The sequence below is a fragment of the Girardinichthys multiradiatus genome, chromosome 22 (genome assembly GCF_021462225.1).
Source record: "Girardinichthys multiradiatus isolate DD_20200921_A chromosome 22, DD_fGirMul_XY1, whole genome shotgun sequence".
Taxonomy (NCBI): domain Eukaryota; kingdom Metazoa; phylum Chordata; class Actinopteri; order Cyprinodontiformes; family Goodeidae; genus Girardinichthys; species Girardinichthys multiradiatus.
The window spans coordinates 6814242-6838524 of NC_061814.1; the positions used below are offsets into that span (position 1 = coordinate 6814242).

At 41.5% G+C, this 24283-nt stretch overlaps 1 protein-coding gene across 6 annotated transcripts in view; it reads right to left on the bottom strand.

The window, feature by feature from the left end:
- vps8 (VPS8 subunit of CORVET complex) overlaps window positions 1-16032 on the bottom strand; it is a 66181-nt gene extending 50149 nt beyond the window's left edge. For 2 of the 6 annotated variants that reach the window (XM_047351331.1, XM_047351327.1), the window contains exons 1-10: window positions 15895-16032; window positions 13599-13667; window positions 13074-13291; window positions 10721-10817; window positions 10106-10138; window positions 9804-9858; window positions 7385-7390; window positions 6963-7087; window positions 5644-5730; window positions 2989-3056 (exon numbers count right to left, since the gene is read on the bottom strand). In XM_047351331.1, the coding sequence (XP_047207287.1) occupies window positions 2989-3056; window positions 5644-5730; window positions 6963-7087; window positions 7385-7390; window positions 9804-9858; window positions 10106-10138; window positions 10721-10817; window positions 13074-13291; window positions 13599-13667; window positions 15895-15966 (830 nt within the window). In that variant the 5' untranslated portion in view covers window positions 15967-16032. Of the gene's footprint in view, window positions 1-2988; window positions 3057-5643; window positions 5731-6962; window positions 7088-7384; window positions 7391-9803; window positions 9859-10105; window positions 10139-10720; window positions 10818-13073; window positions 13292-13593; window positions 13668-15894 lie in introns of all 6 variants that reach the window. The other 4 variants (XM_047351329.1, XM_047351332.1, XM_047351330.1 and 1 more) reach the window with 4 other exon arrangements.
- Window positions 16033-24283: the final 8251 nt, after the last annotated feature.

A 24283-nucleotide genomic window follows, 5' to 3' on the forward strand; every position in this document is an offset into this window, starting at 1 on the left:
TGTAATGATGAAAATTTAACATTCATATATTTTAGATTCATTGCACACTAACTGAAATATTTCAGGTCTTTCATTGTCATAATATGGATGATTTTGGCATACAGCTCATGAAAACCCAAAATTCCTATCTCACAAAATTAGCATATTTCATCCGACCAATAAAAGAAAAGTGTTTTTAATACAAAAAACGTCAACTTTCAAATAATCATGTACAGTTATGCACTCAATACTTGGTCGGGAATCCTTTTGCAGAAATGACTGCTTCAATGCAGCGTGGCATGGAGGCAATCAGCCTGTGGCACTGCTGAGGTCTTATGGAGGCCCAGGATGCTTCGATAGCGGCCTTTAGCTCATCCAGAGTGTTGGGTCTTGAGTCTCTCAACGTTCTCTTCACAATATCCCACAGATTCTCTATGGGGTTCAGGTCAGGAGAGTTGGCAGGCCAATTGAGCACAGTGATACCATGGTCAGTAAACCATTTACCAGTGGTTTTGGCACTGTGAGCAGGTGCCAGGTCGTGCTGAAAAATGAAATCTTCATCTCCATAAAGCTTTTCAGCAGATGGAAGCATGAAGTGCTCCAAAATCTCCTGATAGCTAGCTGCATTGACCCTGCCCTTGATAAAACACAGTGGACCAACACCAGCAGCTGACACGGCACCCCAGACCATCACTGACTGTGGGTACTTGACACTGGACTTCTGGCATTTTGGCATTTCCTTCTCCGCAGTCTTCCTCCAGACTCTGGCACCTTGATTTCCGAATGACATGCAGAATTTGCTTTCATCCGAAAAAAGTACTTTGGACCACTGAGCAACAGTCCAGTGCTGCTTCTCTGTAGCCCAGGACTGGGGAATGTGGCACCTGTAGCCCATTTCCTGCACACGCCTGTGCACGGTGGCTCTGGATGTTTCTACTCCAGACTCAGTCCACTGGTTCCGCAGGTCCCCCAAGGTCTGGAATCGGCCTTTCTCCACAATCTTTCTCAGGGTCCGGTCACCTCTTCTCGTTGTGCAGCGTTTTCTGCCACACTTTTTCCTTCCCACAGACTTCCCACTGAGGTGCCTTGATACAGCACTCTGGGAACAGCCTATTCGTTCAGAAATTTCTTTCTGTGTCTTACCCTCTTGCTTGAGGGTGTCAATAGTGGCCTTCTGGACAGCAGTCAGGTCGGCAGTCTTATCCATGATTGGGGTTTGGAGTGATGAACCAGGCTGGGAGTTTTAAAGGCCTCAGGAATCTTTTGCAGGTGTTTAGAGTTAACTCGTTGATTCAGATTATTAGGTTCATAGCTCGTTTAGAGAGCCTTTTAATGATATGCTAATTTTGTGAGATAGGAATTTTGGGTTTTCATGAGCTGTATGCCAAAATCATCCATATTAAGACAATGAAAGACCTGAAATATTTCAGTTAGTGTGCAATGAATCTAAAATATATGAATGTTAAATTTTCATCATGACATTATGGAAAATAATGAACTTTATCACAATATGCTAATGTTTTGAGAAGGACCTGTATGCTAGGAAAAGAAAAAAGTGATATTTGTTTTTTAAACAGTTGTTAGAAAATGAGTGAAGCCTCTTTTCAAAACTGTAGGGCCCATATTCACCAAGACTCTCCAAGTCTATCAGAGAGCTCCTATCTTAGCCTAAACGTTCCTGCCAAGGACTCCTAGCTTAGAGTGATTCTCTGCTGAGAGCGACTCCGAGCGAGGAGACAACAGAGCTTCCTTAGTGAGTAGGTGTGGTTGACCCTGTTGTTAGGTGTGACACTGTCTTCTAAGTGATCAATGGAGAAAAATTAACCGATGATAGAATTTAGACTGGATTCAGAAATGTTTAAATCATGATGATGAAACTTAGCAAGATTAAATTAATTGTCACACAGCATCAAAAATATTTGAATGTAGCTTATTTACATGCTGATCATTATTTTGATCAGCTGATTAGGTTTACTCATCATGCTGGTTGTTTTCATACTGCATCTATTTCATATTAATATTAAAATTCAGCATTTTACTGTGATCTCCTTCTTGTATAATGAGGTTTAGTTTGGTAAAATGACCAAAACAAAATGGAGAAAAAAAGGTGAGAAAACCGAACTGAACAGAGGAGCAGAGCCTGCTGATGGAGGAGAAGAGAGGAATGTTGAAAGGTAGATTTGGTCCTGGGTTACAGGTGGGAACAAACAGACATTCCCAGCAGATCACTGCGTCGTTCCCTCTGCTTTCAGCACCAGCCTGGAATGTGAGCAGCTCTGGTTTCTGCTGCATTCAGAAGCCAGAGAGGAGATAGCAGCACACCAGAGAACTTCTCCACAGACGGGGAGCATTGGAGATGACCATTTAGGCTGCTGATATCATCATGCACAATACAGCAAATACTTATTGTATTATTTATTTATCCTTCCTAATATTACCTCACTAGAGATTGACCTTTATTCTGTCCTGCCGCTGAAACTATTTAATTTCACCCTAGTGGGATGATAAAGTTTATCTGATCTCTATATCAATAATTGTATGATTGTTATAGGAGTTTATGTCCTTATTTACTCGACTACTAAGGGTGTGGATCCCTGCGCGGTCGAGCCGGTAGAGTTTTATTAATTTGCTGTTATTCATTGTTCAGAGAATATCTCTCCTTTCTCTCGGTCTTTCCGCCATCTTCTTGGCTTAAGATGCTTTTAGGCTCACTAAAAGTTATCCTCGCTACGCTAAACATTTCCTCACGTTAGGAGATCTCTTAAGGTCTAACATGCTTCGTGAATAACTTTTATCTTACCGAGGGAAAATACTTAGAAAAATTGTAGAATTCAAGAAATTCTACAATTTTTCTTAGTATGACGTCAGTAGGATCTACTTTGAGTCTTAGGATTCTTGGTGAATATGGGCCGTGGTGGTTCAGGTCAGACAAAAACACTGTGAAATAAACAACAAAAAACAAAAAAGCATATGGTTTTAGTTTTATTTCATGTAAATCCCTGCATTTACCTGAATGTCAGTTCAAATACAGATCCTCCACTGTCATTGCATACCGCCAGAGTTGGGTCATCTGTGAACTACAAACAAAGGGGGGCAGGAGGGGTAGAAGTTAGCTGATGATCCAGGTATAGATCCAGTCCCTCAGCTCATACTGTCACTGTGTGTATGAGAAACAATAATTACATTTATCACAAAAAGCTGACGGAAAATCAGACTGGTCTCCTTACAGCATCCTCGTGTTCCTAGTCTTTATCTCACCTACATGTTTCAGATCATCAAAAACATTTTGCTATCAGATAAAGATAACCTGAGTAATGGGGTGGGTTGTGGTGTAGAGGTAGAACCACTATGTTGAGTCCTCAGTGCAGTTGTCCAGGGTTAAGCCTTTGCTGCATGTATTCCACCCTCCTCTATGCATGTTTTCTGTCTGATTACTTTGAATAAAGGCCACTAGCACCGTAGAAACATTTAACAAGATAACCAGAACAAATACCAAAAGCAGTTTTAAATGGAGATTTTATTCATCAAGAACACCCTATGTTAAACAGTAATGGAGGAATTTTGGTCCATTCATCTTTGCAGAATTGTTCGAGTATAGCTCGATTAAAGCCTAGTCAAAGAATTTCTTTTAATATTTGACTAGGCCACTTAACATTTTGTCTTTTTAACTATTCAGAGGAAGACTTGCAGGCGTGTTTTGGATCATTGTCCTGCTGTATAACCCAAGCGAGTTTTAGCTCAAGATCACAAACTGATGGTTGGACATTCTACTGCAGGATTTTCTGCTAGAGAGCAGAATTCATGTCCATGTCATTGGATCTATTTAGTTTCAATCAGGAGGAGCAGTGGGGTTTTTGTCCCGGCCGTGGAACACTGGACCAGATCTACCCCGTCTGCAGGGTACCCAAACGTTCATGGGAGTTTGCCCAACTGGTCCACATGTGTTTTGTGCACCTGAAGGCATTCGACTGTGTCTCTCATGGTGCCCTGTGGGATGCTCCAGGAGTACAGAGTTGGGGCCCCTTTATTAGGGGCCATCCGGTCTCTGTACAAGCGGATCAGGAGTTTGGTCCGCCTTGCCGGCACTAAGTCGGACCTGTTCCCGGTGCATGTTGGACACCGGCAAGGCTGCCCTTTGTCACTGGTCCTGTTCATAACTTTAGAGGTTTTATAGGAGCTCAGAGTAGAGCTGCTGCTCCTCCACATTGAGAGGAGTCAGTTGAGGTGGCTCAGGCATATATACCGGATGCCTCCTGGACACCTCCCTCTGGAGGTGTTCCAGGCACGTCCCACCAGGAGGAGGCCAGGAGGATGCCCATGGGATGGCCCAGGACATGCGGGATGCTCTATGTCTCTCGGCTGGCCTGGGAACACCTTGGGCTCCCCCCAGAGGAGCTGGAATACGAGCATGAGTAGTTTCAATCAATACAATTTATTCCAAATTAATCAAAATACATTCAGTTCTAGTTTTTATAGAAGATAATTTTAAGAGCTCAGGATAGGGAACAGAAAAGTGAACAAGTAGAATTTAATTCCAATTAACCACAGGCCCGTTAAATCGCTCATTTAACACATTTCTAACCATCAAGTTCAACAATGGTTCAGTTTGGTTAAATACAGCCGTACTCTGAGTGTACTGATATGATAGAAGTATCTTTCCTGACCATGCTTAGATCCATTAACACCTACTGCTCATTATTATTCGCACTGTATGTCCCCATAGCAACCATGTGTGTTTAAGCACCACCACTGTTAAACTAAAAACCACTTCCATATGGTTTTTCATTAAAAGCAAAGAAAGTCAAACCATCACAGGTTCACTGAAATGCAGGAGTCCCTCCTTCATTTTCTTATATCTGGCTTATCACAACTGTAGTAAAAGCGGTCTTGAACAACAGTTCTTGGAGCCTTCTGTAAGTTTTCAACCCTTTTAAATAAATTACTTCATTTATTTCACTACTTTACAAAATAAATGGTCCTATTTTCTATTCAAGATTCTAGCCCAGGGACTCCTAACCTAGGTCGTATAGATTAGGAGTCCATCTTGGTCCATCACCTTGACAGGTTGCCATGCATATTTACATTATGATTTGGGAAATTAAAGTAACTTTTCAGTAGTAAATCAAAGCCTTTCTAGAGCCGACCTATCAGAAAAACAGATAAAAAATCTATAGTGGTTAACTAAGGCTGACTCAGAGAGAGCGAAAACCTTGCAGGAGGATCATGGGAAAAGTCTTTTTGGAATATCACAGGACAAGCTGCTGAGCTCAGACTGATGAAATCAGGTTATTCTTTTATTCAGAACTACATGCAGGTCAGAGAATTCACTTATTGTTACATCCTGGCATCAGATCCCTGGATGAAAGGTCAAGGTAGCTGTTAGTTTATAAAAAATAAAAATATCTGGATTATTTAATGGTAAAGACAGCATTAATCAGCAGGATTATTGGCCATTCACACCCACATTGTGTGAATGCACTCATATGAGTGCGCACATGAGTGTGACTGCAGGGTGGGGTGCAGCGTTTTCGTCAGTGGAAGAAGTTTGATTCTCCGAAAAAAGGCCAGGAACCAGTCCTCTACCACACCGTTTCTAGAGGAACTTTTTTCTTCAGGTCAAGTGAAAATATTACTCTGAAAGGGTCTGTGTCACAAGAATCTTACCTTCACATGCAGTATGGCTGTCCCTGGAGGATGGGCATCAGTGATGGTCCTCAGAAGCTTTCCGTTGGCGAGATCCCACATTGTTATCTAACCATGCACAACATATAGAACTGAGGAGACCAGTAGGAGCACAACTTCTATGTTTGGCATGTCTATAAATTATTAGAAAACTAAGAAAAATGAACACTTCTATAAAACAATGTTTTCACAATCGAACAGATTTGGAATGAACTGGATTCAAAGGGTTTCAATATGAACAGATCTGAACTAAATAGGATAATAGCAGGGGTGGCCAACTCCAGTCCTCCGGAGCTAGTGTCCTGCATTCTTATACGTTTCCCTGATGAATAAAATAAATGGATCATTATTAGGGCCTCTGCCGAACTTTATGACATCCTGGGGAGGTCATTCTGCTGTGTTAGAGCACAGGCGCATTAAAAACATACAGAACACCAGCCAGAGGACAGCAGGTGGCCACCCATGGAATATATCATAACCAACACTGAATTCAATTGGATTGAATAAGTCCAACAAGGACTTTATATACATTATATACACGATTGCTTACACTACCGGTCAAACGTTTTAGAACGCCTTTCTCATTTAATGGTTTTCTTTATGTTTATGACTATTTCCATTGTACAGAGATTCTCACTTTATATTTTAGATTCCTTAAAGTAGCCGCCCTTTGCTGTGATGACTGAAACATTAAATTTTGGCCGTCTCTCAATGAACTAGGAAGTTCTTTCAAAACTCTTTGGAAAACCATTTTGGGTGACCACCTCATGAAGCTCATGGAGAGAACGCTAAGAGAGAAAAGCAGTCATCAAAGGGCGGCTATTTTGAAGAATCTAAAATCTAAAAATGTTTAGAGTTATTTCACACATTTTGTTTACTATATAATTCCATGTGTGTTCATTCATAGTTTTGTTGCCTTTGACGAGAATCTACAATATAAATAGTCATGAAAATAAAGAGACCCATTAGGTGATAAAGTGTATCTAAAAACCATTGACCGGTAGTGTGTGTCACCAGTAAGCAACGTTTCCACAGTGCAACATAAAACTGAACTCTATTCAATTTCTTCTTTTGCTTTGAGGCATCTGACCTTCACTCCACTACACCAGTGCCCCAGGCTTTGCATTGTTGTAATTATGTCTAAAAAATACTTCTAGAAATGTTCTCATACGTCATCGCAAAACTTAAAATGACACCTAGCCTGGACAGAGATTAGACTGCATATAAACTGATTTACCTTCAAGAACTACAGAGGTCACATTGAAATTAAATGCAGCTTAATTCTAGAATGTTTAACTGACCTGACCCTTTGCAAATCCACAGAGAAGACGTGAGCAGTCATGATTAATGCTAAGAGCAGAGACGGCGCCAAATTCTGCTCCTGTTGTCTTACTACCCAGACAGAGCCGCAGAGCCTGGTTGGTATCTGAAGAAAGAATAAAAGAGAATATTTACTTGCTTTAACCTGAAAAAAAAGTTCTGCATGGTATCAGAAACACAAGCCCAAGAGCAGCATAACCGCATCAAACAGCCCAATAATACCAGTTCACATGGGCACAAAGGGAAGAACAGAAAAAATGAAGTTCCAAGTGTGAAACAAGAGATGCAGAGCATGCATCAAACTAGCATGAAAAAAAAAAACAAAGTTCATATGAGACATGATGCTTCCAGCAGCCAGAAAATAACAAAGACAAGTATGACCATCAAGCAGGCACGACCGTACCTTTTCCTGCCCAGGCCATCGTTTTGTCAGCAGTATAAAGAGACATTATTCAGCTTCATCTCAATCACAGTGACTGTATTTTAGGCCTATTTCACAACATGATTGATCAATTTTATTAGAATGTTCAAATTTCTGACTTTTACAAACAAAAGGTAGAAAACAGAAACAGAACATGCATACAGAAGAGCCTTTAATTACAGCCGCTACAGTTCCTGTCTATAATTGCATATCAACTAGATCAGTCTAATATTATATCCCAAAATACATCTTGGATAGTACTTTCCACAGTTTTTCTACACACAGGCACCTATGGACTCAAGGGTCAAATCATGACCAAATAATACCATGAACTATCTTCTGGAATCACAATATGAAGAATATTTACAAGCAAACCAGATAGGTGAAAAAACAGGAAGCGAAAGGTCAGAGGAAACGCCGGGTCGGTTGATGTGTCAAAAGAAGAATTTAGTAAAACCATGTTTTGCGTGTTTTTGAACTCTGGGAGGAAGCCAGTGCCCTTGGAGAACATGCTAAGTACCTGCAGAAAGGCCCTGGCCAATACTTGATTCCAGGACCTTCTTGCTGCAAGGCTACTATGGTAACCACTGCTCCACTGTGCAGCCCCACACCCAGCAGTTCCATTGTAGAGGTTAGAAAATATAACATCACAATACTGGCCTTAGCTGGGTACAGCATTAAGCTAGTAATGATAAAGGAACTGTAATACTGCTGAATGTTTTATGAACACAAAATTGTGCCTTGAAAATACCAAATTGATGTCTTACATCAAAAGAATGCATAAATGCTCTAATTTTACCATAGCTAGTTAACTTCAATAGATTTCCGTTGCTGCTACACTACTACATGCTGTAGGTTTTTAGTATAGTACTAGTATATAGGTCATCGTATGATTTTGGCTGGTTATTACAAAAACTTATGTCTCTTATTTCTTCTTTGTTCTCTCAGTATCAAACATGGTATCGAGTATTTTTGTTAATATTACCATTGGGTTGGAAATTTTAGTACCGAGACAATCCTGTTGTCTCAGCAACGAGAGTATAAATAAGCCATGATGACTTGATGAAAGCCACAAAAAAACATCTGAGGGAAATACATCAGAATCCCCCATTTCAGAGCTACAGGGGTTGGACAATGAAACTGAAACACCTGTCATTTTAGTGTGGGAGGTTTCATGGCTAAATTGGACCAGCCTGGTAGCCAGTCTTCCTTGATTGCACATTGCACCAGTAAGAGCAGAGTGTGAAGGTTCAGCAGGGTAAGAGCACAGTTTTGCTCAAAATATTGAAATGCACACAACATTATGGGTGACATACAAGAATTCAAAAGAGGACAAATTGTTGGTGCACGTCTTGCTGGCGCATCTGTGACCAACACAGCAAGTCTTTGTGATGTATCAAGAGCCACAGTATCCAGGGTAATGTCAGCATACCACCAAGAAGGACGAACCACATCCAACAGGATTAACTGTGGACGCAAGAGGAAGCTGTCTGAAAGGGATGTTTGGGTGCGAACCCGGATTGTATCCAAAAAACATAAAACCACGGCTGCCCAAATCACGGCAGAATTAAATGTGCACCTCGACTCTCCTGTTTCCATCAGAACTGTCCGTCAGGAGCTCCACGGGGTCAATATACACGGCCGGGCTGCTATAGCCAAACCTTTGGTCACTCATGCCAATGCCAAACGTCAGTTTCAATGGTGCAAGGAGCGCAAATCTTGGGCTGTGGACAATGTGAAACATGTATTGTTCTCTGATGAGTCCACCTTTACTGTTTTCCCCACATCCGGGAGAGTTACAGTGTGGAGAAGCCCCAAAGAAGCGTACCACCCAGACTGTTGCATGCCCAGAGTGAAGCATGGGGGTGGATCAGTGATGGTTTGGGCTTCCATATCATGGCATTCCCTTGGCCCAATACTTGTGCTAGATGGGCGCGTCACTGCCAAGGACTACCGAACCATTCTTGAGGACCATGTGCATCCAATGGTCCAAACATTGTATCCTGAAGGCGGTGCACCAATACACACAGCAAGACTGGTGAAAGATTGGATTGATGAACATGAAATCGAAGTTGAACATCTCCCATGGCATTCACAGTCACCAGATCTAAATATTATTGAGCCTCTTTGGGGTGTTTTGGAGGAGCGAGTCAGGAAACGTTTACCTCCACCAGTATCACGTAGTGACCTGGCCACTATCCTGCAAGAAGAATGGCTTAAAATCCCTCTGACCACTGTGCAGGACTTGTATATGTTATTCCCAAGACGAATTGACGCTGTATTGGCCGCAAAAGGAGGCCCTATACCATGCTAATAAATTATTGTGGTCTAAAACCAGGTGTTTCAGTTTCATTGTCCAACCCCTGTATGTCTGTGCTTGAATCAAACTTCATTTACTCACCAAACACCAGGGCCAGACCATGAGACGTTCCTACAGCAATAACACCAGACATCGTCTGTGCAAGGAGCATAGAAAAACATCGAGTTTAGTAAAGGTCAGATGCACTGAGGGCAAGGAATGATGTAAGCTATAAATATGAAAAATTAGATCAATATATTAAATTCTTGCAAAGAATCTAACACCTCTGAACAATATGGACTTCAATATGTTGTTCTGTCAAAGAACAGCATTGGTTACAGTTTAATTAGAGTCTGCAAGTAAAAAGCACTAACTGCTCACTGCTCATGGAATAAACTACTTACTATTGCAGTGGGCAACCCAGCATCCACTTTGTCCTGATGAAAGATACAAATCATGACCAAATAATACCAGGAATACATCAGGGTATTTTGTACTGTTTAATTAATATTTCTGATGTTACATGTAACCTGTGCGTGCATGCCAGACACCTGTTTTAAAGAAAATTAGCTTTATGGGATTTTTGGTGAAAGGCATGGTTAGGGTAAATCATGTAAAGAATTAAGATTTGAGTAATAGACTAGTGAATACACATCTGTCAGAATGCTCACAAAGAGTAGAAATGTGTGTCCTGTCTTGACAGGAACACACAGTGAGACCCATTTTCCCGATTTCACCATCAAATTGAGGACCGTTTGTACCAAAGTGTTTTGCTAACGGTTAGGTTTAGGACCTATGGTGTGAATTGACTTTAGGTTAAGGTTAGGGTTAGGTAAGCAATGGTAATGGTTAGGTTTAGGGTTATTGTCAGGGTTAGGGCATAGAAAGGGTTGAAAATTACTGAAAATCAATGGAAGTCAATGGGAGTCAACACATGGTCCTCACTACATATAGCAAAACAAGAGTGTGTGTGTGTGTGTGTGTGTGTGTGTGTGTGTGTGAGCACGCTCCGGCCTTACGGTAGCAGCAACAATCTGTGCAGAAATGCCCTTCAGCAGGCTGAGTCGAAGAACTGAGCCATGAACCATTGGGTTCTGATCCAGTGGCCTCCTCTTTCTGCATCCAGAACAAATGGACACACAGGGAGAAAATATGAGTGAACGTATATCTGCACAAACCAGAGGTTAGAAACATCAACATGAAGGTGAACAGTTGCTTTTCTGGGAAGTTTGTGTGGCAAAAACGTTCTCAATCTTTTTGTAGAATGTTTCACCCACAAAAAAAAGTCAGAATTTCACTTCAAAAACACACAGCATACTGTAGAATGTTCTGAGGTCCATTAGGTTTCAACACCCACAGTCCCAATTACCCTCCAGAACGTTTTCAAAACCCTTAGAAGAGTATTGAGCAGGTGTGTGGTCGGACACTACTTGGGGCAACCCTTACACATGAAGACATGTTAAAAATGGACACCCTATCAGCAGCTGACATGCATCACAGACCTAACTCTTGGTCGGACCAAAGGAACACATTACCTAAAGGAGGTTGTATGAGTCCAAGATATAAAGATATTTAACCGTGATATTTAACCATGATAAATGAACATTTATCACGGTTGATTGGGTATATAGAGATGGACAGAATATCTATCTATGAAAATGTTCCTCAATGGTTTGAAGGCATAAAGACAGTTTTTTCTTCGCCTGTACTTCTAATAATAAATAGCCTGATCACTGAATTCAGTATATGTAAATTCTGCTGGTTTTCCACCTTGCAACTGGAACAATGTTAAACGGCCCAATTCTAAGTATTCTATTTCTTGCCAGTATGGCATTTTATGCTGTCCTGATGTTTGCATTTTTTCTTATGAATTTATATCCTCTAAATGATTTACCCGTTTGTTGTACCATGTTGCAATTTTAAGTTCCCTTTTGGGTTGTTCCAGATAGGTGTAAGTCTTCAGAGGGAGACCTGAAGATCTGCGGAGCCTGTCTAACTCTGTGTTCAGACTGCAGTTAAAAACTCCTCCGACCTCCAGACTGTTCCAGTCTGAGTCAAAAGGGCAGAGGAGAAAAGAGACTGTGCTAAAAGTTTGAGTCATCCACATTTGGACTGTATATATTAGCGATACACCAGTTTTTCATCTTTAAGAATATATAAATCATTTTTTGAACATTGCTTTAACTCCACTACTATTTTTCCAGTTTTCTGTTTTTATTAATCCTTTTTAAAAACAAACCCAGTTACTGGAATTGCCAATAAATTCTGTAAATCCTCAAAAAGGCAGAAAACACCATCATCAGTAAAAAAAAAAAAAATAATGCCAGTTTATATACAGTACATCTCACTGATGAATTAAATAAGTACATTTAGTCCCAACACTGACCCCTGGGAGATGCCTCAATCAATGCGTATGCAATCACATAACTTCACAAGCTTGTTAATTAAAGAACTTTTAGCACAGAATTTAAAATGATTTGTCAGATGTCATAACTTTCTGGTTTTTCATTAACATATAATGATCTTTTAAGTTCAAAATTCAATTCAGAAATACTTAATTAATCCCAAAGGGAGATTAAATGTTACTGTAGCTCATATTAAATCAAATACCTTCCTTACATCTATGAATAAATCAACCAGATATCGTCTATGTCTATATGTTCTACCATGTATTCTATTGAGTGGAATCATGCAAGTGATGTTGATCCATCTGATCACTTTAGTATATTTGACAATGGGTTAAATACCTATGTACACCAAAGATCAGCCATAACATTATGACTACCTGCTTGGTAATGACAAAGTGCTCATTTTATTGGCAAAACAGTTATATCAACCATAGCATGAACAGGGAACCTTTAGTAGCCTATGAGCAAGTTAGCTTCAGAACCTTTCGGTCCTCTGGGTGTAATGCGTGATGTTTCTAAAGCAATATAGATTTCTGGCTTCTTTTGAGGGTTGATCTGCTGACCTTCACCTTTCATCTTCAGGGAATATAATGCATCCAAACTGAACTTTCTCTCTGTTTTGTTGTTTAAATCCAACAATATAGTGAAACTAACTGTAAAAGATAAAAGATGCTCTTTGATAGAGGTTCTAGTTGTTAATCAAACAGGAAGTGAAGGAATTCCAAGATTATACCCATTTTCACATCAAAGCTTATGTTCCTCACCTCAATCTGATTTTCATTAAATGCAAAACTTTTGTCCAGAGATGCAGTATATTATTATTATTATTGTTATATACTTTTGGATTATCTGAGCCGTTCCTTAAGGTTTACCAACATCCTCCTGCAGAGGGTGTGCTGCTTTATGGGAGTATGAGTTCAGTCTTAAACTTGTTCATGTAGGTCAAACAGGTAGGTCAGTTTACCTGTCAGTGGTCATAGTGTTATGGCTGACTGGTGGAAGCAGGCTTAGAGAGCTTTCAAACAAGGCAGGTTTCTGTGTTTGGTCATGCCGTTTGAGGTGAGCAGGGTCTCCGCTGTCAGAGCTGGCCAAGGAGGACGTGTCGCAGGACTGCGCATCCATGTTGTCCGTGTTTAATATGCAAGTATCCTCCAGAACAAAAGGGTCCTCCTCTTCCTCCATCTGAAACACACAACGAGGCAATACAAACCCACATCACACAGAGACAAGATGAGATTGATGAGTGCACCTCCCAGATGGAAGGAGTACCAGGCTGTAGTCGACGTAAACGTCTGTCATGTTTCAAACTTAACTGCTGGGTCTAGGTTTGGCCTTAACCTTTAGATAACCTGAACTCAGAAAAACACAACTAAGGGAGATCTTTTCCAAAGCTATAACTTGATGCCACTCACTGTGAGGGGGAAGCAGATTTTAACGTAGTGAAAGTGTCTTAATGATGAATGAAAGCAGTGAAACATTTGTACCTGACCTGACTAAGGATGCTCTCCAGTGTGGGAGGTGTGTCCACTTGGGGAATGTCAAACTCCTTATCGTCAATCTAAGAAAAGATGTTTAACAAACAATAACAGAAACAGGAGATTAGGAGGCAGCATTCATGTCACAGGCAGTGTTATTTGTCTGTGTTATCCATATAGAAATTTTTTACATGACAGATGGAAGCCAAACCAGCCAGGGCCTGTTAAGATATAAGAGAAGCTCTAGGTTTGATGCACATCTGATAATACAGTGTTGTGGAAAAGTGTTCATACCCCTTGAACATTTCCACAGTTCCCCATGACAGGCCAACTCAAAGTCATAATGTAAAGTGGAAGGACAATTACACATGGCTTCAATTTCTATAAATAAAAATTCTACCAAGTGTGGCGTAAATTTGTACTCTTCTTTTTCTTTCAGCTTTTCCCTTTCAGGGGTCGACACGTCATCTGTCTCCATCTAACCCCATGTTCTGTATCTTCTTTTTTTACACCCACTACCTTCATGTCCTCTTTATCCAAAGATCTCCTCTTTGGTCTTCCTCTAGACCTCCTGCCAGGCAGTTCATGCCTCAGCATCCTTCTACTGATGTACTCACCATCCCTCTTCTGTACATGTCTAAACCATCTCTGTCTGGTCTCTCTGGCTTTATTTCCAGACATGCTAACATGAGCTGACCCTCTGATGTACTTATTCCTGATCCTATCCATCCTTGTCACTCTTAACGAGAACTTCAACATCTTCATATCTGCTACCTCCAGCTCTGCCTCCTGGACTGTTGACCCAAAGAACTCCACCTTCTTTCTCCTTCTACCTCTCATTCACACACATGTATTGTGTCTTTCTCTGGCTAAGCTTCATTGCTCTCTTTTCCAGGACAAACTTACGTCTCTGTTCCCTGCTCTCACCACAGATCATAATGTTATCTGCAAACATCATAGTCCATGGAGATTCATGTCTAACCTCATCTATCAACCTGTTCATCAGCACAACGAACAAGAAGAGGCTCAGAGCCGATCCTTGATGTGGTCCTACTTCACCCTGTCATATGCTTTCTCTAGATCTACAAAAACACAATGCAGGTTCCTCTGACCTTCTCTGTGTGTTCTTTATCAAGATCCTCAAAGCAAATATTGCATCTGTAGTACCTTTTCTTGCCATGAAACCATACTGCTGCTCACAGACAGGTGGCATGAATTTGTATTCAGCTCCATTCAGTCTTTTGAGGTATGTTTCTACCAGCTTTACATGCCTAGAGAGTGAAATTCCTGCCCATTCTTTGTTGCTAAATAGTCCAAACTCACTCAGATTGGAAGGTTAGCATCTGCGCACAGCAGTTTTCAGGTTTTCCACAAATTCTCAACTGTATTCTGGTCTGGATTTTGACTAGGTCATTCTAATGCATCAATATTCTTTAATCTGAACCACTCCCTTGTATCTCTGGCTGTATGTTCAGGGTGGTTGACCTGCTGGAAGGTGAACCTCCAGCCGAGTCTCAAGTCTTCTGCAGCCTCTAACGTTTTTTTTCAGGATTGTCCTGGATTAGCTCTATCCATTGTTTCCTCAACTCTAAGAATCTTCTCTGTCCCTGATGAAGAAAAGCATCACCACAGCATGATGATGCCACCACCATGTTTCACCATGCTGGTGGTGTACTCAGCTATGAGCAGTGTTAGTTTGTTCCAAGATAATATAATTGTGTCATTGATATCTCATGCCAGCTCCTTGCAAATTAAATGATTTGCATACCAATTACTGGTCTGCATGTGGACCAAGTTCGATCCAAACTGGCCCATATCTTCTGGGTCCCTAACCTTGACCTAAACTGTTGTTTCTGCAGAGAACAATGCTGGTGGAGATGATCGAAGGGTCCAAAATGGGAAGGAATGACAGAAGAGAGGAGGATGCACAGAAATGTTCATGCCTAACAAGGAGGAAAAAAATATTTTTTCCAACTTTGTTTCCAAAGAATTCCAATATTGATTTAATATAGTATATTATATATTACTAGACCTCTTATGTTCTAAATTGGAGAGGTTCTGCTTGCAGACTGCGCAGAGTTCATAAATCCAATTTTAGGACATTTATTCTAACATAATCCATAAAGATTTATTAGTCATTATAAACATTCACAGAACGGCTTTATTCTTTTTCATTTACTTTCTTCTATCTAACACCATATAGACAGAAAAACGCCTGTAACCCGAGAGACAGCGGGTTAACATAATTCTTTGGGTTTCTGTTTGATTCCTAATTGAAGTGGGCATTAGAACAGGAACAGGTTCCCTCACCGATTCTACTTCCATGAGGTTGAGCTGGGAAGAAGCGGATAAAAGGCTCCTGTTGTCTGGAGACTGCGACATATCTGTGTTTACATTCACACCCGAGCATCCAGGAAGTCCTCTGCTGCATCTTCTTCTTCTACTGCACAGGCCACTGCTGATTCTGCTTGGAGTGCACACTTGACAAACCATTTACTGGCACTTTACTGCCACCTACTGGATTGATCAGTCTGACACTTTTTGGGAATGAAAAACGTAGGCTACAAATATTAGAACATCAGTACATATCTAACATATGAGTTATAACACACACAATAAATATACAGATGTACATTACAGCCATAGTGCATAAGGAGTAAACACAGATGAGCATCAATATCTAAAGTATGTAGTACCATACAGAAGAGTAGCAGAAAGAGCAGAGCTGTTTTTGGATGACAGAAAAGAGTCATACAAAGCAGCAGAGGAATTTCATAGAGCACTGTGCTAAGCCAGTGTGTGATATTCATTTTCCCCAGCACCACCAGCCAATCCATCAGTTTTCCATACCGTATATGCATGTCCAGAAAAAACCAAGTGGGCTTCCCTTGTTATCATGAATCTGAAGTGAATTTGAAAATCACTCATCAGTTACAATTTCAGCTACATTATTCTACATTGAAAAGAGATTTTTTTTTTGTCTAGGGTTCATCCTGTAACCATTGGTTGCCGGTTTGAACCCCCGCAGTGTAGGCCATTTACCATTGCCACTTACTTTATCGATTTCTTGAAAATATAGAAAAGAGAGCACCTCCAGTGTGTCCTTGGCATAAGCTCCACCTTATATTGAGATTAAAAGCACTTTATATTAATGAATGAGTGGACTGCAATGTTTCTTGAGAATTCCTGATGCTTTAAAACAGATTTTATGATATCTGAAACACCTGTACATGTGAAAAAATATTATTAGTTTTCTCAAAAATATTGTTAAAATCTCTGTCGGGACCAGCAATGTTTGATCTTAATGTTTTTAAAAAGTTATATGTATTGTTTATTTTTATTTTTTATTGTTGTTGAATAGCTTTTGTGGAAGGAAAGGGCATGTGTCTGTTTGTGTGTGACACGGCAAAAGGAGGAGCTTGCCCAGGGCACCTTTCATGCAGGAACCGCCACTGGTCCTAATGAACGCACTGACCTTTGGTTTTTGGTCATGTCTTTGTGTTTGTTTGGCTGTTTACATAATCTGTGCTAAATCTGATCAAAAATAAAAATCTGTACACTTTGTGTACAGGAGCCAAATTTATGGACAGCTGAATAAGCCAAGCAGATACAGTATATATGGGTTGGCTACTGTACTGTGTTCATATGGGTGTGGTCAGAAGTTTGTATACTCTTAACATGGGAATAAACACACATTGTTGTTCAATGTTCGGCAGCGGAACTGCTGAAACACTGAGGAACCCTGGAGAATGACCCCTCGGTCTGAAGAACAGCGTGGAAGCTGGGAGAACCCTCAGCAGAGCTTTGGAGAGCAACCGGGATAGCGGAAGATCCTTCAACAGAGCGCAGAATCAGGATCACAAGGCGTGTTCACCTGCATGATCTTACATCTGTTAATCAAGACATTATTTACAGTGTTTTTATGTTTAAAAGCCTCACCTTAAATCTTCCAAACATATACTTGGTCATTGTGGTCAAACACCTGAATCTTTGTCTCACCAAACATTTCTCTAGAAAACATTAGACTTGTCCAGTGGATTTTCACAGTTTCACATTTGATGCAGAAGCTTCTTCTTGGTCAGCATTGTCTCAGTCCATGTTGTTTGGCTAAAGAATGGACAGTGACACTGGCGATTCAGCTGTTTACAGTTCATGATGGGTCAGAGCCTTGGTGCTTCCAGGTTGTTCTGAAACATTCAAGCAGTTGCTTAAACGGTTTGAATAGGTTGTACTTATGCACAGTTGTTTAAACTAATGATCTTGGAAGCAGTTTTGAAATGTCTTCAAAAGACTTTACCGTCTTGTGCAAATCTACAACTCTCCTTGGATTTTCACTGAGTTCCTTGGACTAACCCATGGTTCTGAGTGTGGTAGGTCTGTTAAGTACTGTCAAATAAATCATCTAACAAAGCCTAGAAAAGAATGGTTCATAAAGATCACTAACAGCCCACAATAACCCCAAATTAATCAATCTTCATTCATTAATTTCCATGTTTGTTGAACATATCTTTAGAGGAAAGGGTGATATGTTGTGTTTTTTATGTTCTCACCAATCAGTAGTAGAGGCACCTCTGTTAAAAAAAACAAGCTTTTCTAGGAAAGATTGTAAAACACTGCACATCATCCCATATATTATCCCCCAAAAAGATTACCTTAGAATGAATAAAGTCAATAAATTGACAGAAAATTATCAATTTCAGTCTCTGTGTGACCTTCAGTGTTTTATATTTTATTGGTGCATATAATAAAACAGCAGCTGATGACATCATAAACTCAGTTGACACATCTCTGACCTCACTCCGCCAGCAAAGCTTACTCTCCATTTAAGAGGAAAACTCCTCCCACACCGCTTACTCGTCACTTCTTCCCAGCTGGTCCACCAGCTGATGTTAAGGAACGCACCCTGTCAATGAGTGTGGGTCCAACATCTGGGATAACCAACAGTCCTGACAGATGGAATCCAGTTTTACTGTAATCATGACCAGCCAGAAACCCACCATCCTCTCTCCTTGTCTACATGTTCTGAGCTGTGAGGGATGTTTTTGTTTGGCTTTTACTTCCAGTTTTTAAAGGTCTTAACATTTTATTTCTGTGAACTTAGTCTTTGTGTGGTTTTCATACTGATGTAAAGAGCATGGTTCACATAGCTGCTTTGAAAACCTTCATATCTCTTTAAGGCTTAGGCTATTTCTTCTATGTTGAACACCTGAGTTTAGTTAATAAACTCTGTTCCTGATTATGGACCCTGGTTGTGCTTAAATTATTCACTGTGTGTTGGGGTTTTGGTTTCTGTGTGTGTGTTTTTGTCTGCACTTTGTTTTCAGTTTCCAGATGGTGCTGGAGTTTCTCAGGTGTGCTAGGTGACAGGTGCGACTGATCTGCTGATTGCATTGGAGGAGTATTTAAGCAGGAGGCTGCCAGCACTTCGATGCCAGAGTGTTTGACATCAGTTGTAACACACTCAGCCACTTCTAAGCTATGCTTTGATCTTTGTCACTAAGCTGATGTTGTTTATGTTCCTTCGCAGGCAGAAACCTGAACTTTCTGATCATTCTTCTTTGAACTTTGACTTCGGTTCCAGACGTTTCTGGACGATCAAGATTACTTAAGTTTGGTGGATTTCGTTTGGATTTCGTTTCCAAGTACCAAGCTGGCAGCTTCCTGTTATCCTCCATCTCCTGAACCAAGGCAGAAGCCTACCCTGTCCACCTGAACATTGAATTAACTCCTGAACTCACCAGAACTCACTCTGCAGCTCAAGTAAACCATCTGGATTTTCTCCGCTTCACACATCTGGGTCCCGACTCCCTCTACCCCTGGCGACCTGACTTCACTCACTTAGCAAGCCATTTTACTATTAACATAATTACTTCTTGTTTATTCCTCAAGATTATAGTTCTTGTTTTAACCAGTTCTCCTTCCCCTCTTTCCATGCAGTTGGCGATTCTTCCATTCATGTTCCAGTATCACTCTGTAAATAAAACACCTTTCACTAATTCAGTTGTGCTTCTGAGTGTTCTTCTGTATGTGGGTCAGATCTATCTCTAACAAAATGGCAGAACACTCTGGCCAACAAGAACCAGCAGAAGCACACCGAAGAACATTATCTGAACACGCTAACCAGATTCATTTTCATAACAACCTCTCTTCGTTCCCTTTCAGAGCAACAGCGCCATACACATTAACAGTTAGAACAGATTACTTCCATGCTTCAGCAAACCTTGAGTTCTCAGTCCTCCGCTCATGCAGATGGCACTGCTGCGCCACCATCATCCCAACAACTTTCTCATTCACCTGACGTCACCTCACCTAACCCAGAGAAATTCTCTGGCAAGGTTAGTAACTGTGGGGGATTTTTGCTACAATGTACTCTAGTTTTCAACCGTTCTCCACATTCCTTTCCCCATGATGATGTTAAGATTTTGTATGTCCTTGGGTTATTGGCACACAAGGCCTTACAGTGGACAGAGACCCGTTTCTCTGATTGCAGAGATTTTGGTTGTACTTTTGAAGAATTTGTTAAAGAATTTAAGCAGACCTTTTCCCCAGTTATAGACAAGAGTAGTACTGGTCGACAGTTGAGAGCCTTAAAGCAGCGTAAAAGGCCACTTACTGATTTTTCTGTCGAGTTTTGCACTTTGGCTGCTGCTTCTGGTTGGAATAATGATGCTTTAAAATCAGCCTTTTTTCACGCTTTAGACGATTCTTTAAAGGATGAGTTAGTCCTAATTGATGAGCCCCCTACATTAGATGAAGCAATTACATTAGCAATTAAGGTTGACAACAGATTAAGGGAGAGAAGAAGATCCAGGGCTGAAAGGTTTCATTTTAAACCACTTAGCTACTAGTTCTCCACCCACAGCTAAGCCTCCAACTCCACAATCTGTAGCTGAACCTGAGCCCATGCTGGTAGGGTGCACCCGGTTAACTTTTGAAGACAGACAGAGATGCAAGCTAATCAAGCAATGTTTTAACTGCAGCTCACCAGATCACTTCGTATCAACTTGTCCTATTTGCCCCAGGCAGCCAAAAGACAGGGTCCACCAACTATGAAGGGGGGGTTGGTGGACCACTTAAAGAATTGCAAAGCCCCCAGATTCAACCTACTTGCTACTATCATATTTAATCAACATACTTTGACTTTGTCTGCCATGTTGGATTCAGGCAGCGAACAGAACTTGATGGATTCCGAGTTAGTCATCAGAGCAGGCATTGAGGTGGAACCACTTCTCCTCGTTCCATTCTAGCCTTAGACGGAAAGAGATTGCAGCAGATAACCCAATGCACTAAACCTCTCGAACTCTTACTATCAGGTAACCATAGGGAAGAAATATCTTTCTTCGTGTTTCCAGATTCTCAGGGTTCCATAGTTCTTGGCTTCCCTTGGTTACAAAAACATAACCCTCATTTAGATTGGTCTGAGTGTCACATTGAGTCCTGGTCCACTAATTGTCATTCGTCTTGTCTACAGTCAGCCTTCTCCCCGAGTTTTCCCGAGCAGGTTAACAGGGAGGACGAGGTTATAGATTTGTCTCAGGTGCCCACTGAATACCATGACTTAAGAGGAGTCTTTAGTAAGGATAAGGCCCTGTCTTTACCCCCCCATAGACCTTATGACTGCGCAATTGATCTTCTTCCCGGTGCCCCCCTGCCTTCTAGCAGGTTGTATAATATCTCACGTTTAGAACAGACGTCTATGGAGAATTACAGTATATTAATGACTCCTTGACCGCAGGTATCATTCGGCCTTCCTCCTCACCTCTTGGGGCAGGATTTTTCTTTGTGGGTAAGAAGGACGGCTCGTTACGTCCATGCATTGACTATAGGGACTTAAACCAAATCACAGTTAAGAATAAATACCCACTTCCTCTCATCACCTCTGCATTTGAAGCGGTTCATGGTGCCACCATATTTTCCAAATTAGATCTCAGAAATGCCTATCATCTCGTCAGGATCCGCCAGGGGGATGAGTGGAAGACGGCCTTCAAGACACCGCTGGGCCATTTCGAGTACCTGTTCGTGCCTTTCGGACTTTGCAAGGCACCTGCTGTTTTCCAGGCTCTAGTTAACAACGTTCTCAGGGACTTATTGAACATTTTCGTGTAGTTGGATGACATTCTTATTTATTCTAAGGACATTGAGGCACATCGCAGACACATTCGCCAGGTACTCCAGCACCTCATAGAGAACCGCCTGTTTGTGAAAGCCGAAAAGTGAGTTTCACCAGCCATCCGTCACATTTTTGGGCTACATCCTTGAGGGTGGACAGGTACGTTCTGACCCAGAAAAAATTAAGACCGTCCTGGAGTGGCCTGTACCGGACTCACGCAAAGCACTACAGCTTTTTCTCGGATTCCCAAACTTCTACAGACGATTCATCAAGGACTACAGTCTTACAGCTGCACCTCTCACCGCATTAACTTCCTCTAAGGTCTCATTTTCATGGTCGCCTGAAGCTGAATCTGCTTTCCAGGCGTTAAAGGAGAAATTCTCTCAAGCCCCCATCTTAATTCACCCCGATTCTTCCAAGCAGTTTATGTTGGAGGTTGACGCTTCAGACACACAGGTTGGGGCTGTTCTGCCTCAGAACTCTGAGGAGGGGAGACTTCATCCTTGTGCTTTTTTCTCCCGCAGGTTAAGCAACACTAAGAGAAACTATGATGTGGGTGACAGAATTACTGGCCGTAAAACTTGCCCTTGAGGAGTGGCTGGAGGGGGCCGAACATCCCGACTGATCATAAAAACTTGGCTTACCTCCAAGCTGGAAAAAGGCTCAATCCACGCCAGTCACGGTGGTCTTTATTCTTTTCTCGTTTTAATTTGTGTATTTCTTTCAGACTTGGCCCCAAGAACACTAAGCCTGATTACCTGTCCAGACAATTTGCCGCTGATGATTTGGTGAAGGAACCAGCTCCCGTTATGCTGTCCAGCTGGACAGTAGGAGCAATCAGGTGGGAAATTGAGGACATCATTAACAGGGCTCAACAACTGGAGCCTGACCTTGGCACAGGACCACCAAACCGTATTCATGTTCTGTCTCATGTACACACTAAGCTTATTGAGTGGCTACACACAGCTAAGTTTTCGGCTCATCATGGGGTGAGCAGAATCATAGCATTGGTTCAGAGAAGGTTTGGTGGCCTTCAACACATAAAGACATTAGAGATTTTGTGCAAGCCTGCACCACCTGTGTCAGAAACAAAACCAGTAACCAGCCTCCTGCCGGTCTTCTCCAACCATTCAGCATCCCAAATCGACCATGGTCCCATATAGCTTTGGACTTTGTTACCGGACGGCCTCTCTCGTCAGATATGACTACTGTTCTCACGATCATTGATCGCTTTTCTAAGTCATGCCATCTCATTCCCCTCAGAAAACTCCCGTCAGCCCTAAAAACTGCAAAACTCCTTACCAAGCACGTCTTTCGTCTCCATGGGATACCTCAGGACGTTCTGTCGGACCGAGGTCCACAGTTAATCTCTCAGGTTTGGAAACAGTTTTGTTTAGCTCTAGGAGCCAAAGTTTCACTGACTTCTGGCTATCAACCCCAGTCCAACAGTCAAACAGAGAGGTTAAATCAGCAACTAGAATCCACGTTACGCTGCCTCACATCCACGATCCCCACAGATTGGTGCTCGTACCTACCTGTGGTCGAGTATACACTCAACTCACACATCTCTTCAGCTACTGGTCGCTCACCCTTTGAAGCATCTATTGGTTATCAGCCTCCTCTGTTCTCTGCTGACGAGAAGGATATTACAGTCTCATTAGTACATCAACATGTCCGCCGCTGCAGAACCATTTGGAACTCTACTATTCAGGCCCTTCACCGAACTGCTGACTAGAACAAGCATTTTGCTGACCGGAGATGCTGACCTGCACCCAATTATCAGCCCGGACAAAGGGTATGGTTGTCGGCACATGACGTGACACTCAAGTCCATGTCTCGGAAGCTTTCGCCTCGTTTCATCGGACCGTACGAGATCGAGACTGTGATCAGCCACTCTGCGGTTCGCCTTCGCTTACCGGCAAGTCTTCAGATACATCCCACGTTCCATGTGTCACAGATAAAGCCTGTCATCGATAGTGCTTCTGAGAGCAATTCCCCTCATCATGAGATGAAACATTTGCAATATAGATAAGATAGAAACAAATAGTAGGTTACCAGGTCTAAACAGTGTTAATATTGCAGGGTACACTGTAAATCACAAAATAAAGAGCAGGTCAAAATATAGGAACAGAACTTTTCCCACACTGCATATGTGCTGTTGTGTTTGTTACTCCCCTCGTCTTCCCAGTTGACTTTGTTATAGATCAAATTTTAACAAGATATCCTGTGACTACTGTAAAATGAAAGATGTTTTTTAGTCACTTTGTGTAAAAGGAGGATTTAAAGCACACTGGCTGTCTTAAGGCGAAATGTACAAAGTTAGAGGAAGGCACTGATGGCAACATAGGCAGAAATCAGAGTACAACAAGGGTGAGTAACAGCAGAATCTGACACCAACTAAATGAAACCGGAGCGTATCAGTCCCCAGTGACTGTTGGATGTGAAACAGAAAAAATAATATGATACATTTTCCATATTGGAGGAGTAAAGGAATTGAATACCTGGAACATATATTTGAAGGAATTCAGTTCATCCCATTTAACAGATTAATTATACAATACGGGATGGACAAGAATACATTTTTAGAAT